General features: G+C 39.7%; 1 protein-coding gene across 5 annotated transcripts in view; it reads left to right on the top strand.

The window, feature by feature from the left end:
• Window positions 1-11,535, top strand: part of PIBF1 (progesterone immunomodulatory binding factor 1) — a 146,336-nt gene extending 134,801 nt beyond the window's left edge. For all 5 annotated transcript variants that reach the window (XM_075918902.2, XM_075918899.2, XM_075918900.2 and 2 more), the window contains 2 exons: window positions 8,642-8,821; window positions 11,169-11,535. In XM_075918902.2, the coding sequence (XP_075775017.1) occupies window positions 8,642-8,821; window positions 11,169-11,225 (237 nt within the window). In that variant the 3' untranslated portion in view covers window positions 11,226-11,535. The remainder of the gene's footprint in view (window positions 1-8,641; window positions 8,822-11,168) is intronic.
• The last annotated feature ends 9,155 nt before the right edge of the window (window positions 11,536-20,690 follow it).

Raw genomic sequence — 20,690 nt, 5'->3', positions numbered from 1 at the left:
CCCTCTCCCACCCTGTATTCTGTCTCCACAGAATGGGTGTGGAGTGCACAACAAGGTTTGGGATGGAGGAAGTTTACTGGCTGCTCTGGGGAGTGGTGCGGGGCCAGGGCAGGGGTGAGCCTGCTTTTAGCCTCACTGCACCACCACACAGGAGCCACCTGTGGTAAGCAGTGTCCAGCTGGAGCCTGAATCCCTATCCATCATGTACCTTCTCCTGCACTCCAAACCCCTGTCTTAGCCCTCAGCCCTCCTAGACCCAAACTCCCTTACAAAGCCTTACCCTGAACCCCATTCTTTACCCTACTCCCTGCCTCAGGCTCAGCTGAAAATCCTTTTTTCACTGCATATCCTTTAGCCCAAGACCAATGCCTGTGCCCCAACCCTTTGCCCCTGCCTGATGAAAGGGAGGGAGAATGGGGGAGGAAGAGATGATGGAGTGAGCAGGAGCAGGGCCTTGGAGAAGGGGCATGAGGGCATGAAGAAGGTGGGGCAAAGGTATTTGGGTTGGAGGTAGATCCTGGATTGCACTTCAATTCAAAAAGTGATCTTATCCTTTAAAAGTTTGGAGACTACTCTTTTAGAAAGTTAGTCATGGTTTTCACCCCATCAATTGTTAGTTTAAAAAAAACTTATACTAGTCAACAGGGTTCAAAAAAGAACTAGATAAATTCATGGAGGACAGGTCCATCTATGGCTATTAGCCAGGATGGGTAGGAATGGGTAGGAATAGTGTCCCTACCCTCTGTTTGTCAGAGGCTGGAAATGGAGACAGGAGAGAGATCACCTGTTCTGTTCACTCTCTTTGGGACATCTGACATGGGCCATATTTGGAAGACAGAATACTGGGTTAGATGGACCTTGGTCTGACCCAGTATGGCCATCCTTAAGTCATTCTTCTGCTCTATTCTGTACTGATTAAGTCTCAGTTGGAGTATTGTGTCTAGTTCTGGGCACCACATTTCAAGAAAGATGTGTAAAAACTGGAAAAGGTCCAGAGAAGAGCGACAAGAATGATTAAAAGTCTAGGGAACATAACCTTTGAAGGAAGACTGAAAGAATTGGGCTAGTTTAGTTTGGAAAGGAGAAGACTGAGAGGGGACATGGTAGTGGTTTTCAGGTATATAAAAGGGTGTCACAAGGAGGGAGAAAAATTGTTCTCCTTGGCCTCTGAGGATAGGAAAAGAAGCAATTGGCTTAAACTGCAGCAAGGGAGGTATAGGTTGGACATTAGGAAAACCTTCCTAACTTGTCAGGGTGGTGAAACACTGAAATAAGTTGCCTAGGGAGATTGTGGAATCTCCATCTCTAGAGATATTTAAGAGCAGGTTAGATAGACATCTATCAGGGATTGTCTAGACGGTACTGGGTCCTGCCAAGAGACTGGACTCGTTGACCTCTTGAGGTCCCTTCCAGTTCTAGTGTTCTAAGATTCTATGATATGATTCTATGAAAACATCCATTCAACGTGCAGGATACTGTTCTAGATGACCCAGTATGATCCATTCTTATGTTCTTATTTGCACTGTAAAAGACAGAAGAAATAGAACAGAAGAGAAGGCATATAATTCTCCCGCATAGAGTTTAGTGACAAATTTATTTAACACATTTTTTTTAACAAGTGTCATCAGCATGGAAACATGTCCTCAAGAATGATGGCCAAAGAATGAAGGGGTATGCAAACATTTAGCATATAAATACCTTACAATGCTGGCTACAACAATGCCATCTGAGTATCTGTTTTCACTTTCAGGTGATGTTGTGAATAAGAAATGGGCAGCATTATCTCCTGTAAATGTAAGCAAACTCGCTTTCTTAGTGATTGGCTGAACAAGAAATAGGACTGAAGTGGACTCATAAGCGCTAAAATTTTACATTGCTTTGTTTTTGTGTTATGTAATAAAAGAAGTTGAATTTGTAAGTTGCACTTTCATGATACAGAGATTACACTACAATACCTGTATGAGGCAAAAGGACACTTCTCGTATCTTGCACACAACACACCTGTTGATGCATCCCAGAATCATGTTTGCTTTTTTTGCAACAGCGTTACACTGTTGACTCATATTTAGCTTGTGGTCCACTATGACCCCTACATCCTTTTCTGCAGTACTCCTCCCTAGACAGTTGCTTCCCATTCTGTGAAACGGATTGCTCCTTCCTAAGTGGAGTACTTTGCATTTGTCCTTATTAAACTTCATCCTGTTTACCTCAAACCATTTCTCCAGTTTGTCCAGATCATTTTGAATTATGACCCTATCCTCCAAAGCAGTTGCTGCAACCCCTCCCAGCTTCATATCATCTGCAGACTTAATAAGCGTACTTTCTATGCCGATATCTAAATAATTGATGAAGACGTTGAACAGAACCAGTCCCAAAACAGACCCTTACAGAAGCCCACTTGTTATGCTTTTCCATCAGGATTGTGAACGGTCAATAACTACTCTCCGAGAACAGTTATCCAGCCAGTTATGCACCCACCTTATAGTAGCCTCATCTAAGTTGTATTTGCCTCGGTTCTTAATAAGAATATCATGCGAGACGGTATGAAATGCCTTACTAAAGTCTACATATACCACGTCCTCCGCTTCTCCCTTATCCACAAGACTTGTAATCCTATCAAAGAAAGCTATCAGATTCAGGGAGCTATCCACAATAACGCCTAGATCTCTCTCTCTCTCTCTCTCTCTCTCTCTCTCTCATGTTAGTAGCTAATTTAGTCCTGATTATTTTATACTGATAGTTGGGATTCTTTTCTAGCATGCATTACTTTGCATTTATCAACAATGAATTTCATTTGCCATTTTGTTGCCTTGTCACCTAGTTTTGTGAGATCCTTTTAAAACTCTTCACAGTATGCTTTAGTCTTAAATATCTTGAGCAGTTTAGTATCATCTATAAATTTTGCCACCTCACTGTTTATCCCATTCTCCAGATCATGTAAGATATGTTAAATAGGATTGGCCCCAAAACAGACTCCTGTTGGACACCACTAATTATCTTTCTCCATTCTGAAAACTAACCATTTATTCATATCTTTTAACCACTTATCTTATCATTTAATCATATTTTTAAATATTGTAATGAAAATAAAGTGAACCCTGTATACTTGGTATTTGATGATGTAATTGAAATCAATATATTGGACAATGTAGAAGACATCCAAAATATTTAAATAAATGATATTCTGTTATTGGTTAACTGCACAATTAATCACAATTAACTTTTTATTCTTCAAGGAGTGTCCCTAAGGGTGTTCCACTGTAGATGTTTTGATGTCATGCATTTATAGACGGAGATTTACAGCAGCAGTACCCCAGATGGCAGCACTAAGCCTATGGCTGTACATAAGGAACTGAGGGATGGTTGATGGCATGTGCTGGTTGAATACTTGTAATGCCATGAGATGGCACTGTGCATGCGCCACCACTGATAGCACTGCTGCTGTAAATCTTCTGCACCTAAACACCTAGGGTATGTCTAAACTACAGGGTTTTGTCGACAAAAGTAGACTTTTGTCAACAAAACTATACCTGCGTCTATACTACCGCTGAGTTCTGTTGACATAACGTCGACAGAACTCAGCAGTTTTGTCGATGGCGGTATAAATGCATGACATTCTACGAGGAATAACGCCTTTTGTCGACAGAGTTCTGTCGACAGAGGGCGTTATTGCATCTACACTGTCCTTTGCGTATACACTTTCATGTCAACAAAGCGGCTTGCTTTGTCAACAGAACTGGATGTAGTCTTAGACGCTGTTTGTCGACAGAGGCTTTATCAACAGTATCTGTCGACAAAGCCTCTGTCGACAAAAGCCTGTAGGCTAAACGTACCCCTACAGTGGAGCACCCACAACGACAATCATTTGAAGAACATCAGTTACTGCACTTGAGTAACTACCTTCTCACTTGACAGTCCTAGTTTAAAGTGAACAAATTTTCAGACTTTTTAGTGGTTATTAATTGATAGGACAACATTCCTTTTTACCACTTTAATTGTATTTCTACATCTGGAAAACCTTTTTAATTTTGCTCAGTTGTAGGAATATCAGACTTCAACATCTTACTAACCTTGAATGTCCATGGCTGCTTAATTTGAGAAATGTAAGAAGCAGATTTGATATGTGCATATAACCATTAAGTCGAGGACACACAGAGCTCATTGATAATCATCCTTTTATGGTGTTCATAAATACAAATAAACAAATCTATTAAATGAAGTCATATTTTACATTTTAAAAATGAAGTGCCACCCTTCCATTTTTGCAGCTGTTCTTTTCTCTTCCATAATTGTACTCAGACATCCATAAATGAACCACCATAATTAAAGATAATTTATTTAGTTGGGAAAAAACAGATTTTGTCCTCTGTAATCAATTGTCTGGACTGAACATTCTCCATACTTTAAAGTACTCTGTCAGTTATCCATTATAAACATTGTGGGGTTTTTTAATTCAATATGTTGCATCTTATTTTCACTTGTCTTGATCAGAGATTATGATAACTATAGTCTCCTGAAATTTGAGCATTCAAATAGTATTATTTGTATTTTGCCTTTTTTAATTCACACACACCTTTTCACTTCTGCCAACTTACAAATGATATTTTAGTTCCTTCTGCCAACTTACAAATGATATTTACACAAAGTACCTGTTGAAGATAATTGCAGTTACTGACATATAGCAGCTGCAGCATCAAGCCCTAATTATATTCTGGAATAAAATTTTCAGTAACAATGAATTATTTCAGTTGAGGTTTTTAAAGATGTAGGCATCCATAATGCTAGTAACTTAATGATGTAAAAAGAAAAACATGCTTTTATTCTTTGCACAGTATCTCTGGGGGTGTTCCACTTTCAATGTTGGTATGACCCTGTGCTGGACAGGGAAGTTTTTAGGTAGCAGTGCTTGGTCAGGGCATGCAATGTACAGTAACTGTCAAGAGGTGCCAATGGCACTTCTGGTGATGCAAGCACAGTCTGACCTTTTGCAGTTTCTTCTCAATTGTCCTTAGCTGCATAGGGAGTTCAGTGACAGTTCTGCCTTCTCAAAATCTCTTGAAAAGATTATAATTTACATAGTGGTTATATATCTTAGCTGATTTAATTGCACTTTATTTAGCCTGTTATTTTTGCTTCAGCTTAGCAGTAGGAATAGAGTTTTCTTTAAACATTTTCTATACTTTTTTCATCTCCTTTCCCAGTTCAGGAAAAATTAATAAACATAATGCCAGGCTCACCCAATTTTAAGAGATGCAACTCTTACTGCAAGGTGATGCTGATCTCTGACATCCATGCATCTAGTGTCTGCTGCCTGGAAGAGACTTGGATTCCCCAGAAATGTGTTCATTGTAACTGTTTAAAGGTAAAAGCATCTGAGCACGTTTGCTAAACACTATGCCATCACCCAAGGTGCTGTGTCATGCTCTCAACTACTGCTCATGAAACTGCAGCTCCTACCATCTACAGTGGAACACTACTCTATAGACCCCTAAAGTTAATCACATACAGGGACGCTACACAAAGAAAAAATTACTCACTTTGTGCAGTAATGATGGTTCTTGGAGATGTGTCCTCCCCCGTGGGCACTCCACTGCCCGCTCTCCTCCCTTTTACTTTGGAATTCTTACTGTCAGGCTCTGCATTAGAGAAGGAACCGAAAGGGTCAAGTCAAGCATACACTTCAAGAGGTACCAACGGCACCCAAATCTCCAATCTCTGGGACAGGAACGCTTTGACACCTTCAGGATGCAAAGATCTCAAAGAACCATTGCTACTGCACAGAGTAACTTCTTCCTAATTTAGGTACACAATTTTTAAAACTATGTTTTTATGTGTGTTCCACACAAAAAATACCTTGATTATTTTTTAATTAAGGGTGCTAGACTGCATATGCATCATCCACTAGTGTAAAGCATGAAATGTAAGGAAATCAGTCATTCAACCCTTAGATCCTGCAAAATTTAATTCCCTTTGTTTCCCTAATATATTCAGCTTTTAAAGTTCCATTCACCTCTACCACTCAATGCCCCCCTAGAACAAACTCCACTTCTTTACTGCTTACAGCCCTAATACAGTTCTGCCTCCCTATGTCCCCTCCTACCATATACCTGCTCTTTCTCCCTCAGTGCTGCTACCTGGTACAGAGTAGAGGGATTAACAGGGAGGGATGTGTGAGGAGGCAGAGTAGAGATAAGGTAATTTAATGTGGGTGATAGTGCATGTGAGAGATTTGGGCAAGAAGAGGTTTAAATGTAGAGTTTTTGGAGAGTGGGATTGGAGCTGTGCAGGCAGCATAGGGTGGGGAGTAGTTCCTTGAATCTGCTTTGAGGCATAAGCACCTGACGTTCTCCCCATGCAATCACTATCTTGGCTTCCATTGAATTGCTATCTGTAGAAATGTTGGGTGGAGTCCTTTAAGCATTAGTGGTTTGACTGAGAGATGCTCAACTCACCCAGCGTTTTCTTGTCAGTGTGTCCAAGAGCCAATGCTGCAATGCTGGAAGAGCCTAGTATCTCCACGGAGGAATCAGTAAATTTAGAGTTTTATGCTACACTGTTTCCTCAGGGCAATGGGGAGCTGAAGCAGCAATAGTGTACTTTGAGCACTGGTGCTTTGTTGCAGAGACACTGGGCTCCCCACCACAGGAACAATTTCATGGGCTGTGGGTATAATAGGCCAGGGAAGGCTTTGCCAGGCAACTGGGCTGTGGTGCCACCTCCTTCCTCAAGAACTCCACCACTTCTTCCACTCTATCCCTCCATCTGTGAAGGTCCCAGCCTAAGTTCCCTACAGGCTGCTTAATTTGGTATTGTAACTTCAGGGTTGGGCCTGGTTTATGCATCTGTAACTAGCCTCTTCATCAAATCAATATGAGAATTCTTAGTCTTTGCCTTGTTTTTTGAATGCATAGTTCATAATTACAGCTTTGTTTGGTCCATATAGTCTGATGCAAAATTTAGCTCAATAAAGATATAACACCACGTCTTACATGTGACTTAATTTCCAGTCACAGAGCATGTATATTTAATATACTTGCCTGAGTTATTTTCATCAAGAAATTCTGTCTATGTATCATTTTGGCAGCATCTTTGCAGAGTTTACAACTTTCAGTAACATGTTGGCATCAACTATGCAGTCCTTTTAAACAGCTGCTCAGCAGTTGAGCTGTTTTAACATGCCACTACACATGGCTAAATTACGCAAATATGAAATGACTGAGACCTAAGAACAATTTGTACACTTGATGAAGCTCTTTGGTGTATCTTATGTTGTGTTTCCATCATATAATCAAATTATTCTGGTGTCAGTTTATTAACTAAATAGTCTTCAACAAAGCATGCCTATTTCCATTTTTTTTTAAAACTATTTATAAAGTGTGTATTGTTGTGGAGCTATTAAAAGCAACTGTGTCAGGAGTTAGATGACAAGACGTTTGAATACTGTGATTCTATTGAATACTGTAAAGTAAATAGAGTATGAATCACATGTATTTTGGTTAATATTAAGAAATAGATAATATGTAACATACAATAACTATATGTTCCATTTGTTGTGTTTGGCACTAAAGTGTAAACAGTTAAACTGTTTTGGTTAGAGACAAGATTGCATTAATTAATGCTGAAATATTATTGAAGACAATCAAAACCTTAACGTTTTGAACTTCTCTTTAAATGAAAATTGCACTCAGCTGTTTTGGTCAGCTGTAGTAATTCACAAATAGTTACAAGACAGAGTTTGAAATACCAGTATGAGGAGTGGGGGCGGGAAGTGGGGAGGAAGGATTATGCAACATATTTTGTAATACCATCTATTAAAAATGAAGAAAATAATGACAACAACAGGGAGATGCAGTGACATTAGAGGAGCATGGCATATTCAAGTCAGCAAGGAATTATGATTTTGTTCTGCCATTTTATTAATGGTCTTGAACATATCTATTGAGGTTTTCTAAGTCTATCAAATTGTTTGTTAAGCAAATTATTAGCATTTTGTAGGCTATGAGCTCCCTTCTGGCCACCACATCCCTTTCTCTTCCCACATTTCATCTTTCTTTCCATTTCAGTATTTACTTTTTCATTCCATAGGTCTGGTGCTTTTCTTCCTTTTTGCTGCAGTTTCTCCTATGCCTGTCTTATCAATTGATTGATTTTTATTGGGGTAAAGACATAAATTTAGATCTGCATTTATGAGAGACATACCCTAGCCCTCAGGACACTATTTATCAAAGTCACTCAAACTGGATTCTGTAAGCTCTCTCATTTTACAAACAAATCTTTAAAATAAACGTTGAAAATAAATGACTGCCTAAATGGGGAAAAAAGGATAGTGGGATCTTTAATGCATTTTAAATCCTTTTTCTTTTACAGCATGTAGACATTATGAAATTTTATTTGTATAAGTCTTCCATGCCTTTTTATTTTATTACTCTCTTTAGAAAAGTAGTTTCTAGAAAGTAATCAGACTAATAAATGGAAGTAAATATTTGGGCTTGTTATAAAGTTACTGATCTGCCTATATGTCTGTTTAGATATTTTGATTTTGTAAATATAAAAGCATTAACAACTCATTTTAGTGGATTTTGCTATTTTTAGTTTTATTGAAAATATAGAATTGCTCTCATTTATTTCTTATGTTTTACAGGAACTGGCAGTAATGAAACAGATTCTTATTACTCTGCATGGTAAACGCTATGGGGAAGATTCGTCTCCATCTCATAGTGATGTAAGAAGCTTAATTACAAAAAACAAATCAAACCCTTCTGTGAAGCTTCCTGCAGAACACGAAGAAGAAAATGTATTTATACCCAAACCAACATTATTTGTAAGTACAGTAATTAAAATAAGTGGCCTACACATTTTGTTTAGAGCACTTTTTCTCGCATTTAATAAAACAAAGTGTTCGTATCTGGGTGCGTGTGTTAAAAAAAAAATTACTTCTAGAAGTCTGCTTCTTTGACAAGATGATCTCACAGGATTTTTATTCATCCTGTGTTAGTTCAAGACAGTGCAGCATGCCAGTTGAAAGCTTTTGTCTGTCTGCTGTAGTAGTAGAAGGCTACAGGAAGCTAAATCCCTATACTGGTGTCACACTACTAATGAATCTAGCCTTCTAGACACTTCTTGATATTGAAGGGCACAGAAAACAGATCTCCAAAAAAAAACCAGTTAGTAAAGTTGTATTAAAATGGATAACAAAACAGAATTCTAATATATCCAATAACATTCAAACATATATATCAGAATTGATATTTACATAATATATATATAGGCTAGCCACTCTGCCTAATACTGAGGTAGTTTGACACTTCCCATTATATGACCTTGTTTTTGGTTGCTTTATAACTTTAAATTCATACCTTTAGGTGCTGACACATTCTATGCTGGTGGTCTGCTTCAGGCTGGTTTTTGGAAAATTGAATGCTAAATGGTTAAGAAGTTTCTGAGAATGAGGCTAAGGAAATAATTTGTCATTTGAAAAAATTCTGGTAACCTTTTTTTGAGAAGCTATAGTGCCCTCAAACTTTAGAGTGGGGATTTCAAATTTGGAAATGGAAGAGGTGGGGTTTGTATCAGGGTTATGCCTTGTTCTCCCCGTGAATATCCACTCAAATTTGGCCAAGATGGAAGACTTTGAAACATCTGTTTGCACAAGCTCAATAGAGATTTCTTAGTTTTGTAGCTAAAATTTCTGAAGATTCTATGTGTACTGAGCATTTTTCCCTCCACTGAGCTTGGGGCTTACAGAGTCAAAGCTGGTCTTTCCCTGAAATTACAGCTCCCACTTGCTCTTGACACTGGAATTTAGATTAGAGAGCCTTCTGTCATACAAAAATGAACACCTTTGCCCTAACCCTTCTCCTCCAAGGCCCCACTCATGTCCTTTCTCTGAAGCATCACCTTCTGCTCACTCCATCTCCCCTCCCTCTATCATTCTCTCTCCCTACCCTCACTCACTTGCTCATTTTCACTAGGCTGGCTCATGGGGCTGGGATGTGGGAGGGGTGAGGGCTCTGGCTTGGGATGCAGGCTCCAGGGTGGAGGCAGGGATGAGGGCTTTGGAGTCCATGAGAGGTCCAGGATTGGAGGGGGGGGAATTGAGGGGTTCCAAGTATGGGAGGTGACTTATCACTTGTTCAAAATGTACTGCCTTGGAGCCTGGGGAATTGGGAGGCAGTAAGCAGGATATTTCTATCCTGTGAAAGGTCTGTACTGATTTTAGGGGAATTCCCTGCCAATTCCATTAAGACTTCTTTCCCTCACTTACCGTTATTTTTCCATTTAAAAGGTTGCTGTAATTAAATCGGTGAAGAACCTCCAGCCTATGGGCTGCACACATTTCTTCTGGGTTAGCTATTGGTGTGCTGCCCAACAGTTTGCTTACCTGAGCATCTTCAGGCATGTAGTCCTGCAGCTCCCAGTGGCTATTGTTCACCATTCCCAGCCAATGGGAGCTGTGAGAAGCAGAGCAGCCACACTGCTGCTTCCCGCAGCTCCTAATAGGTAGAACGGAAGAACCGTAGCTACAAGGAGCTGCAGGGCCCCTTGCCTGCAGATGCTCAGGTAAACAAACAGTCTGGCAGCCTCCTAGCAGCCAGTGCTGATGAACCACCTCTGACCAGTTTGCCAGAGGTTACCCACCCCTGCTGTAATTGCTACAGGAATTTTATGCAGTCATGAATGTGTGACAAGTAGTCTACAAAACTGTGAATGTAAGGGAAAGTGATCCAGAGGTAGTATCCCATAATTAAGTTATGGTCTGTGCTACAAGTAAATTGAAGAACCTCTGTTCTTGCATGTTTTTGTTTTATGCTTAGGATGTTGGCATATTGTAGCACACCTCTTTGTCCTAGGTGCCCACAGAAATATATGTAACATAATTTACAGTGATATTCCTTTAGTTATGCAATTTATAGATCATTTTAATTTTGATAAACATTTTGAATCTTAATTTAGTAATCTGGTTAATGATATACTATTTTGTTTATTATCTTAGAGAACTTGAGAGTATTTTTGTGTAATACAAACCTTTCACATTTTAATTAGTTTTAGTTTAAGCCGAGCAATCAGTTGCACTGTGAATGAAGGGAAAAGAAGACTGTGTTATGTGGATTGCACATTTCTCCTGCATTTCATGTCGTCTCATAACCAAAACGTTCTTTGTTTCACAGACAAATAGAGAGGTACCTGAGTGGTACAGGAAGCTGAAGCAAAGAAAAGCACCATGACATTTTTCCAGGGATTTTCAATATAAGTAATCAGTTTTGAAGTTTATTATGTGAAGAAAAAAATTGTATTCATAATCATGTTCTTAACACCACACAAATAAACAAGTGGTTTATTTAATTTTAGACACATATTGTGTTTATGAATTGTAACATAACTATTAAACATATAATGAAAAAATATGGCTGTACTTCATGTGATGATTTTATCATCAATATGTTTTAATTCAAAATACTAAATATAAATATGCTCTTCGTGTTTATAATTTTGTCTAATAAAGGACATTTTATTCAGAGTGCTCATTAATGGAAATTTCAGCTTTTAGTATCGTTTTTCTTGGCTACAGTGTTTCATGCCACATTCTTCTAACTATTCTGGCTTCTAGACGCTTACATATTTAAGAAACATCCTAAGAAAAAGCATCAGATGGCAAGAATCTTTCTTATTAGCCCTGATTGTTTGGGTCTGTTAAGCTAGACCAGGATGGGCAAGAGGCTGCCAGTGGGCCAGATCTGGCCCACCAAGCCACCAGATCCGGCTTGCGGCTGCCTTACTGGGATCCTTAACCACAGCACAGTGGCAACTGCTTTAAATGTGGCTGCTCTATTCTGGGAACCAGGAGGGAGGCTTTGAGCTCTGTCCCACCCTTCAGCAAAATCTCTCGGATCCCATTGGCCAGTTTCCAACCAATAACAGCTGAGAGATTTTGCTGGTGGCAGGGGCAGCCACTGAAATCTCTTCCTTCCCCCTCCCTCCACTCCTTCACCCTGCTCAGAGCAGAGCCACTTGGAGCAGCTTAAGACTGCAGTCTTCAAGTTCCTGCAAGGCTTCTGACTGGGAGCTGCATGGGTAATGCGCCTCCCAGCCAGAGCTGCCTCTGCACACCATCTTCTCTCCCCCGCCACTACCTGCCCCAGGCCACCACCCAAACTCTCTGAAACCCTTTCCTCCAGGTCACATCTCCCTCCCAGACCATGCACACGTACACCCGATACACCCCTCCCCCAGGCCAGAATCCTCTCTAGAATGTGCACTCTCTCTTTGATCCTCCACCCCATTCTCCTGTTCCAGGTCATCATCCAAACTCTCTGCACTTCCTTCACCCAGGTCACAACTCCCTCCCAGACACTGCATCCCCCTCTAGAGCCCCTCCTTCAGGCTAGAATCACCTCCTGCACCCATACTTCCTCCTGGACTCTGTACCCCAAGCCTCTGCCCCAGATCACAACCCTCTCCTTCACCCAAACTCCCTTTCACACTACACATCCCCTGCTGCAGCCATCTCCTACCCCAAGCTCCCTCCTGCATCCAACCACTCTACCGGACCCCATACTCCCTCAGTAGAAATGAGGCCCTTGACCACTTGCCAAAATCTTGGAGGGGGCCCCCCATTACAAATTATTGCCCACCCTTGACCTAGACTCTGCTCATGCCCTTTGTTTCACATAAAAACTCAGTAAAAATATCTCACAAATCTCAAACACCAGTCGTCAATGGGGGACCATCAAATTTGGGGGGCAGAGTTTCTAGTGGGGTTTTGGAAGGATCAGTACTAGGCCTGATGCTGTTCAACATTTTTATCAATGATCTGGAAATAAATATAAAATCGCTGCTAAAATTTGTCACAGCATGAAGATTGATGAAAATGAGAAAATACTGGACTCTTTAATCTTCTGCACCAAGATAGTGTTTATTCCAAAGATTTACAAATTAAATTAGACCCAAAGTAAGCCCCACTTTCCATCAACACAGTAGGGGATTGCACTACACAGTTACACTACAGCAGATTTCTCCAGTGTAGACATGGTCATATTTTATTATGTAAATTAGGAACTTCTGATTGTGAATATTATTTTATACATGACAAAAATATTTCACATGAAGCATAATGCATCCTTTATTTTATGTGAATTAAAATAGTCTCAAATTATATTTTAAGATGAAGCTTTACTACGCCTTATATATTTAGACATTGGGCATCAAACAGTAACTACTTGTTTTTCCAAAGCGTTGATTTGCATCAGGATGCTGACTCCTTTTGTTCACCTACCCTTTCAGTTCTTCCTGCATTTTCCATGCACCCATTTGAAAAAAAGTCAATTCCCCTTATTTTTGCTTCCTTTGGGTCTCAATTCCTTCTAATTAGTAATGGAATCATGGTCAAGTTCATTACTGCTTTGTCACTGTCTCTTTAGAACACTGTGTTCAATGAGATTGAGATTGCTCATTGCACATCTGAAATTATGTCCTTAGTTAAAATTAGGGCGGTCAATTGACATGCATTAATGCCTGCAATTAGTGCAGTCCAGGATTAACGCGTTAAATGTTTAACATTAATCACAGCCATTAATGTTGCACTGCCCCTTTGAAGTGCTGCTGCGGCGCTTCAGAGGGGTAGTGCAACACAAAGCCTGGGATCAGTTGGGGACTCCCCAGCTGACCCCGGGGTCCATTGCCCATTTGAAATGCACAGAGGCAGCATTTCAAAGGAACAGCCTCCTCACAGCTGAGCCTATGGTCAGCTTTGCAGCGGCTGCCCCTTAGAAACACCGCTTCCACGTGTTTCAAAGGGGCAGTGGAGCCCCAGGTTACATGGGGACTCTCCAGCTGATCCCAGGCTCTAGGAAGAATTTCTCCAGAACCCGGGGTCAGCCTGGGAGTCCCCAGCTGACCCTAGGTTCTTCTGCCACTGGGAGTCCCCAGCTGACCCTAGGTTCTTCTGCCACTGGGAGCCCCCAGCTGACCCCAGGTTCCGCTGCCATGCAAAGCCCAAGATCAGCTGGGCAGTCCCCAGCTGACCCTGGATTCCATGGCAGCTGACCCTTTGAAACTCCAGAGGCAGCGTTTTAAAGGGGCATGCATGGAGCCCAGGGTCAGCTCAAATGCCATGAGTCGATTGACTATCCAATAGTCAATTGACTATCCAATAAGCATTTGCTTATCAGATAGTTGACTGGTCTTTAACTTCCCTACCAAGGATCAGCTGGAGTGCCCAGCTGATCCCCAGCTCCACGTTGCACAGCCCCTTTAAAGTGCCGCCCCTGGCTCCTAATGTGCTGCCCTTTTGAGGCGCTGGGGCTGCTGTCTCCAGCAGACCTCAGGCTCCACCTTGTGCTGCCCCTTGGAAATGCTTCCCCAGCGCTTCAAAGGGGCAGTGCTGCATGGAGCCTGGGGTCAGCTGAGGACTAGCTGATCCTGGGCTCCATGCAGCGCTGCCCAATTAGTTTCAAAGGGGAGGTGCACGTGATGAAATTTTTTAATCGTTTGACAGCCCTAGTTAAAATTAATTAAGACAATTCCTAGCAAGATAATAAACTTTAATTTTACTTCATAAATATGAGTAGATATAAAAATAAAGGAGTTTTATTTAATCTTTATTACACTGGGCACATACAGGAGAAAATACTGCATATGTGATATATATTTTGAAGATCAGACAGTCCTGTGTTATGTTTATGAAAGGTTTAAGTAATGTGCCAGGATTAGAAATTTACTACTATGAATGAGAGAGAAAAACCAAATAGTGGTTTCTCATACCAATATTCTTGCATCTTCTTATGCTACTTGTATGCCACTGATTGGGGGCTGAGTTGTGATAAGGATTAATTTATTTAATATTCACATTGAGTATGGTACAGGGTTTTATAATGGATGTTTCCAAATTATCTGAGGTACTTTGTCTTATTTTTACCTGGAATTCTAAAAATTATATCACTAAGGATATGAGTGATTTTATTTGGAAATTTCTCAGTTGGGTTCTGCAACTTCCATAATATTTCAAAGTATTTTTTTAACATTTTAGCATGTTTGTCTAGCCAGAGCCAGTACACACAAGAAATGCATGATGTACAAAAATAGTATTTTAACATCTTTTATATGATAAAACATAACCAGTCCTATGGTTTTAGCAGTACATTTGGTTGGACTATTACACAAGTTACCTCCACTCTACTTTTTAAATCTTGATCTTGATAGTTTCACTGAATTGGATGTCTGAAATATTTTATTTCTGAAACACCAAAATGTTCCTTCTCTGGGAACACTTCAGTGTTTCCAAAATGAAATATGTTCTCTGGGAGCCGGAATCCAGACACTCTATAATCTCAGCTCCATGCCAGGTGAATAGGTGAGCTACCAGAAAATTTGGCTGTTTTTTTTTGAAATTTCAACAGAATAGACACATTACCATGACACATTTTGATTTAGAAAAATCAGCATTTTCCTATGGAAAAATGTATCACTGCAAAATTTCTAACCAGCTCTTTGAGTCTTGAAGTTCAGAAGCATCAACATCACAGCTTCGGTCTTCCTGGCTCATGTGACTTACTTGTACATTTTTCAGTTTGGAGAGACCCTTCTAGAAATTCAATTTGCAATTCTCATGTCTAATTAACCCACATGAAGACTTAAGCTAATTATCTAGGAGGAGACCATCCTAGCTTATTATGTGAAAGCTAAATGTCACTTGAATACAACAATTCAAATACAAAATGCCCTACAGAAAAAATTAATGAACCCTTTTGCCTTTTAAATAATGACAAGATTCACTGGTATTACCTGTATGTTATTTTCAGTGACATTATTTCTCACAAACATAATTGTCAGACAATTTTTCCCAAGATTCTTTGTCATGAAACAGTCTCTGCATTTCCCCACTGCAGGTGATCTTGTTATGAAACTATTCAAACCAATGAAACCTATAGGGATCTGGTATGCATCTGAATATTCTATAACCAGGTACCCCCTACCCATTTTCAATTCTTCTTTTTCACAAAGAAAGTCAAGGAAAAAAATCTGCATTATCCCATTTTATGTTTGCTAGCTGATGTCTTAAGTGATTAAATTTTCAGAGATATCAGTTTGTAGGTTTGGCAATTCTGTTGGAAATATGAAGGGAGGAAAGAGATGAAGTTTAGAGCATGCTACAATATCTCTTTATGGTGCAAGTGCTCTCTCACTTTTCTACCTTTTGCCAAAGACTAATTAGCTAAGGTGAAATCAGCCATCAGGAAAGGACAAGATCTGGGCCAAGAACAAATCTGAAAATAGGAATCTGCTTTTTATAAGATGTCTAACACTTCAGGTTTGTTTATTGAATATAATAGTTGTACTTCACAGGCATCTTTAGTTCAAAGCAGCCATGTTGTTTCAAGATGTGCATTTGAAAGCTCTCACTTGAGAGTCACAATGCATTCAGTAACAAACACTGATAAACTTTGGAGAAAATGAATAAAGCTAAGTAACATGATTTGAAATAAAGTTGCTATCTTCCATTTTCAGGGTTTTTTGTAGCATCCGTAACTTTTTAATACATCTCTAATGCCAGCAAAAAAGAAGCAACAAGGTGAAGTAATATCTTTTATTGCACCAACTAGCAGGAGTTATTCCAATAAAATACATTTTTACCCACCTTGGCTCGCTGGTATCTTGGGATCAGCATGGCTACTTCTATTTTGCATATAGCCGAAAACCCCATTTCACTGCTAAGCCTGTCCAAACTCAGCAAAATGGATAGATTTCATTTGCTTCTGGTATGCTTTCCTCAGCTGCTGCACCTTTGTAGTAGCAATGAGGATGGTACCAGATGGAGCTTGGAAACAGATACTAACCTTTTATGCTAGTTCTTTTCTGCCCTTTCGGGAACTATTTGTTTCATTTCCATGTCTAAAAATCAACCACTAGTCAGCAGAGTTTTAGAAACCGGGGGAAGCAGTAAACGACATCCTCGTACACTTTTTGGGTATCATTCTTATAAGAAGGGGTCTGTTGAGGGAAGAATGTTCCCCTGTTAATGTACACGTCAATATAATGGGAGCTGGAACTTTATAGTATAAAAGAACTGTAACCCCACTGTGACCTTTGAAAATGTAACAGGCACCTTAGGAAGAGTACGTTTTGCTTCTTGCCTTTAGGCAACATTATCCCCTTCTTAAATTGAGGATTTATTGGAAATGCTTGACCTTTAAAATGCATACTTCCACAGCTTAATAAGGTGATTGCACAGGAGGTATTGAAGCTGGAAAACAATCAATAAAAGTAAAAGGTGCTAACTGAAGGAAAGTCATGCCAGAGATAGATGGTAGCATAGGTTCTGATTCCATAAGTGCTTTAGGGTTCAAGCACCCACTGAAAAAATAGGGGTCAGTTAGCACCGGAAGGCTACATTAATTTTTTGAATACCCTGGTCCCTTGACTGTGGTTTCAACAACCACTTTTCCCTGTGGCCCCACCTTTGCTTGGCCTCTTCCCTTGGAGGCCCTGCTCACACAGGGATGGGGGAGAAAGAAGGGGCCAAGAGGGGGTTTCCAGCCCCTGCTGGAACAGCACCTGAGCATGGCAGGCCTCGGATCCCCACAAATTGAGGCTTGCTCCAGATGCTAGAGCAGCCCCTGTCCACAGAGAGCCCCCTGTGGGGCTGAAGCAGCCTTTCTGCCCACAGCAGTAGATGGGGAGCTGTTCCAGCCCCCACTAGTTTCCAGTTAACTGGAACCACTTAATCAGATAACTGGTTAACCTTTCACATCCCTAACTTATGGATGGTAGTGTAGATTTATAGCAGGGCAGGAGCAACAGGGAACTGTAGAGGTTGCTTGTGATGAGAATGGGGCAAAGTTCCTAGTGGATCCTTACAGTCCATCAATATGGAAGTCCACATCATTTGTCTGTACCAGAGCACCCTTAAATCATCTGCTGGAAGCATGAGAAGGAAACTCCACAAGGTTCATTTTGCAGAGTTCCCTAGGCATTCTTCACCCCAAAAGTTTCCCCCTCCCCATGGAGATTATCATATAGCATTAAATGCCTACAGGTTCCTTTTTAAATTAAGCCATTTTTGCTCACAAAATTCACACACAAAAAAGTTGCAGAATTAGATCTAAATGTTACTGAAACTGTTAATTTTACCAGCTTGCTTTTTGTAAGGAAGGAGAACAGTGGAAAAAACACTCAAGTTTCATCACTGCATTTTTATATGGTTGAAGTATGAAATACAGGAAACTAGGATTTATTATGGAAATAGCAATTTACTTAGAACCTCTACATGTTTGCATAGATTGTGTTCTTTTTGAAGATACTACAGAAATAACCACTGTAAAAAAGAATACTGCTTTGACTGAAGCAATAGAATCAACTTTGTTTGACCATGAATAATTGAAGTCTTTGAGTTAATGCTGCTTTTAAGGAGTTTTGAGTCAGTAAATGTAACTTAATTGCAGGAAAAGTCTTTTGGATGGAATTTGTGACCACATTTCAAAGAAACTCTTAGATTATTATTCAGCACAGCCGCTGTAATTACTAGTCCTAATACTCCATTTTTATCTCAGAGATGTACACTGCAGCACACAAGTTACCTTTTTATATTTTGTTTCCTTATTCATTTTGCTAGAAGGATTTGTTACTCTGTGAGATGTTGGACAAAATGCGGCAATATGTTTGACTCCTGTAGAGATTTGTAACTTTGCATTTTAAGTATCTAGTTAGAATTATCCCCTTAATGCTTGTGTATTGAGAGATACCCCTGAGGGAATGAAAATGTAAAGCATCTCTTACCAAATTTTCCTGGAAGATACAGTGGTTCACTGTGTGTGTTCCCAAAAGACATAGGGCCATCCATACTGGGGCCCTGTGTCTCTGCACTGGCTTCAGAGTGTCCTAATAGGCTCTGATAGAGCTAGTCTGTCAGGAAATTCTGCAGATGTAGCCATCTTTTAAAGGGGCTTGCCAGGGTAGAGTGCCGCCAGTGCCACACACAAAGTCATACAGTCTTAAGTAACAAAACCTCTAGTGTGGCATGGGATGGATAGTGATCAGCTCTGATTCATGGATCAATTCTTGGGTCAAATTTTAGTGTGATCAATATTTCCTTTCTAATGGCAACAACTCCCACTGAACTAACTTGCAGGAAGTGAGTTGAGCCTCACATGTGCATGAAGGCCAACATACTGCTATGGTGCCTTGTGGGAATAGCAGAGGACCTTTTGGTACTGTGGTCCTTGTAGACAAAGGAAAGTTCCAATAATCTATGGAGCCAACTCTGTAAATCTGTCACTTCTGATCCAATTACTGTTGAGACAGCTGACTCATCTCCTAGTAAATCTGGAGATCTGCAGCTAGTTCTTGTCTCTTAAGGCACTTGGAAGATACTCAGGTACATTAATATTTATGGTGACAAGTATCAGAGGGGTAGCCGTGTTAGTCTGAATCTGCAAGAACAACAAGAAGTCCTGTGGCACCTTATAGACTAACAGATTTATTGGAGCATAAGCTTTCGTGGGCAAAGACTCACTTCGTCAGATGCTTGTCATGCATCTTCATCATGTCTCTGACAAAGTGGGTCTTTGCCCATGAAAGTTTATGCTCCAATAAATCAGTTAGTCTATAAAGTGCCACAGGACTTCTCATTGTTTATTAATATTTATTTTATTAATTTGTTATTTGTATGCAAAATCTAATACAATGGGACAGAACTACTGTAAGTAGCAGCAAGTATTAAAGGAAATGACACACAGGTAATTTAATCCTTATTGAATTAATGCATTCTATGTCATATTGTGTTGCTTCTTTCATTATTGCACTAATTAGCTTTGTAGAATAGCATTCATTCCAGTCAGCAGGAGATGAAGAACAATAACAGTTTACCACAGCAGGAGGGAGCTTACCTTGCTTTGTTACCTCAGTAAATTCTCTGCAGGTTAATCTAAATGCATGGCCAGGGAGTCCAGCCCCACAATGGAGACTGACTGAAACTTCCCTAAAGGGAAAACCTCAATCAACTGATTAGATCAGTTGTCAATGAAAAGAAAATATCCAGTGCTCTAAAATATAACAGTTTTTCTCCTAACATACCACTTCAAACCTTCAGTAGTGACAACCTTTGTTAAATAGTTTTACACATGGTGACAATTCTGAGACAATGAAATGGCCTTAAAACAAAAATGGTTTTAATTCATTAATATTGAGAAATTATACAGCAGCAAAAGTATAAAGCTCTTATGATTTCAAGTGTACTATTACCAATAAAGTTCAGGATTTTTTATATAAAGGACTTTTTTGTAGATATGAAATATTAAATGGACAGGGTATTGAAATTTAAAAATAATAAAATTAGTAAGTGTTATGTAATTTTCTAACACAAAACAATATTGTTTGACATGTAGCATACATACAATGGTGATAATCAATATTTAAGTGGCGATTTCATGTTGCATAAAGCTTGATCAATTACTTTTTTAATGTTAATTATCTGAAAATATAATACTTTGTGGTCATCTAGTTCAATATCCTGTCTCTGTCATTGGCCAACCACAGACACTTCATAAGACAATGCAAAAGACCTTACAGCAGGCAAATATGGAAGGATATTTCTCTCATGAAAATCTTCCAACTTCTAATAGAGATTAGTTTAGGGCCTGAAGCATGAAATTCTAGAACACTTTGAAAACCTTTTTTAAAATATTTTTACTATTAGA

The sequence above is a fragment of the Pelodiscus sinensis genome, chromosome 1, assembly GCF_052426305.1.
Source record: "Pelodiscus sinensis isolate ZL-2025 chromosome 1, ASM5242630v1, whole genome shotgun sequence".
Classification (NCBI taxonomy): Eukaryota; Metazoa; Chordata; order Testudines; family Trionychidae; genus Pelodiscus; species Pelodiscus sinensis.
The sequence above is the reverse complement of the archived record's forward strand: the minus strand, read 5'-3'. Positions and strand labels throughout refer to the sequence as shown.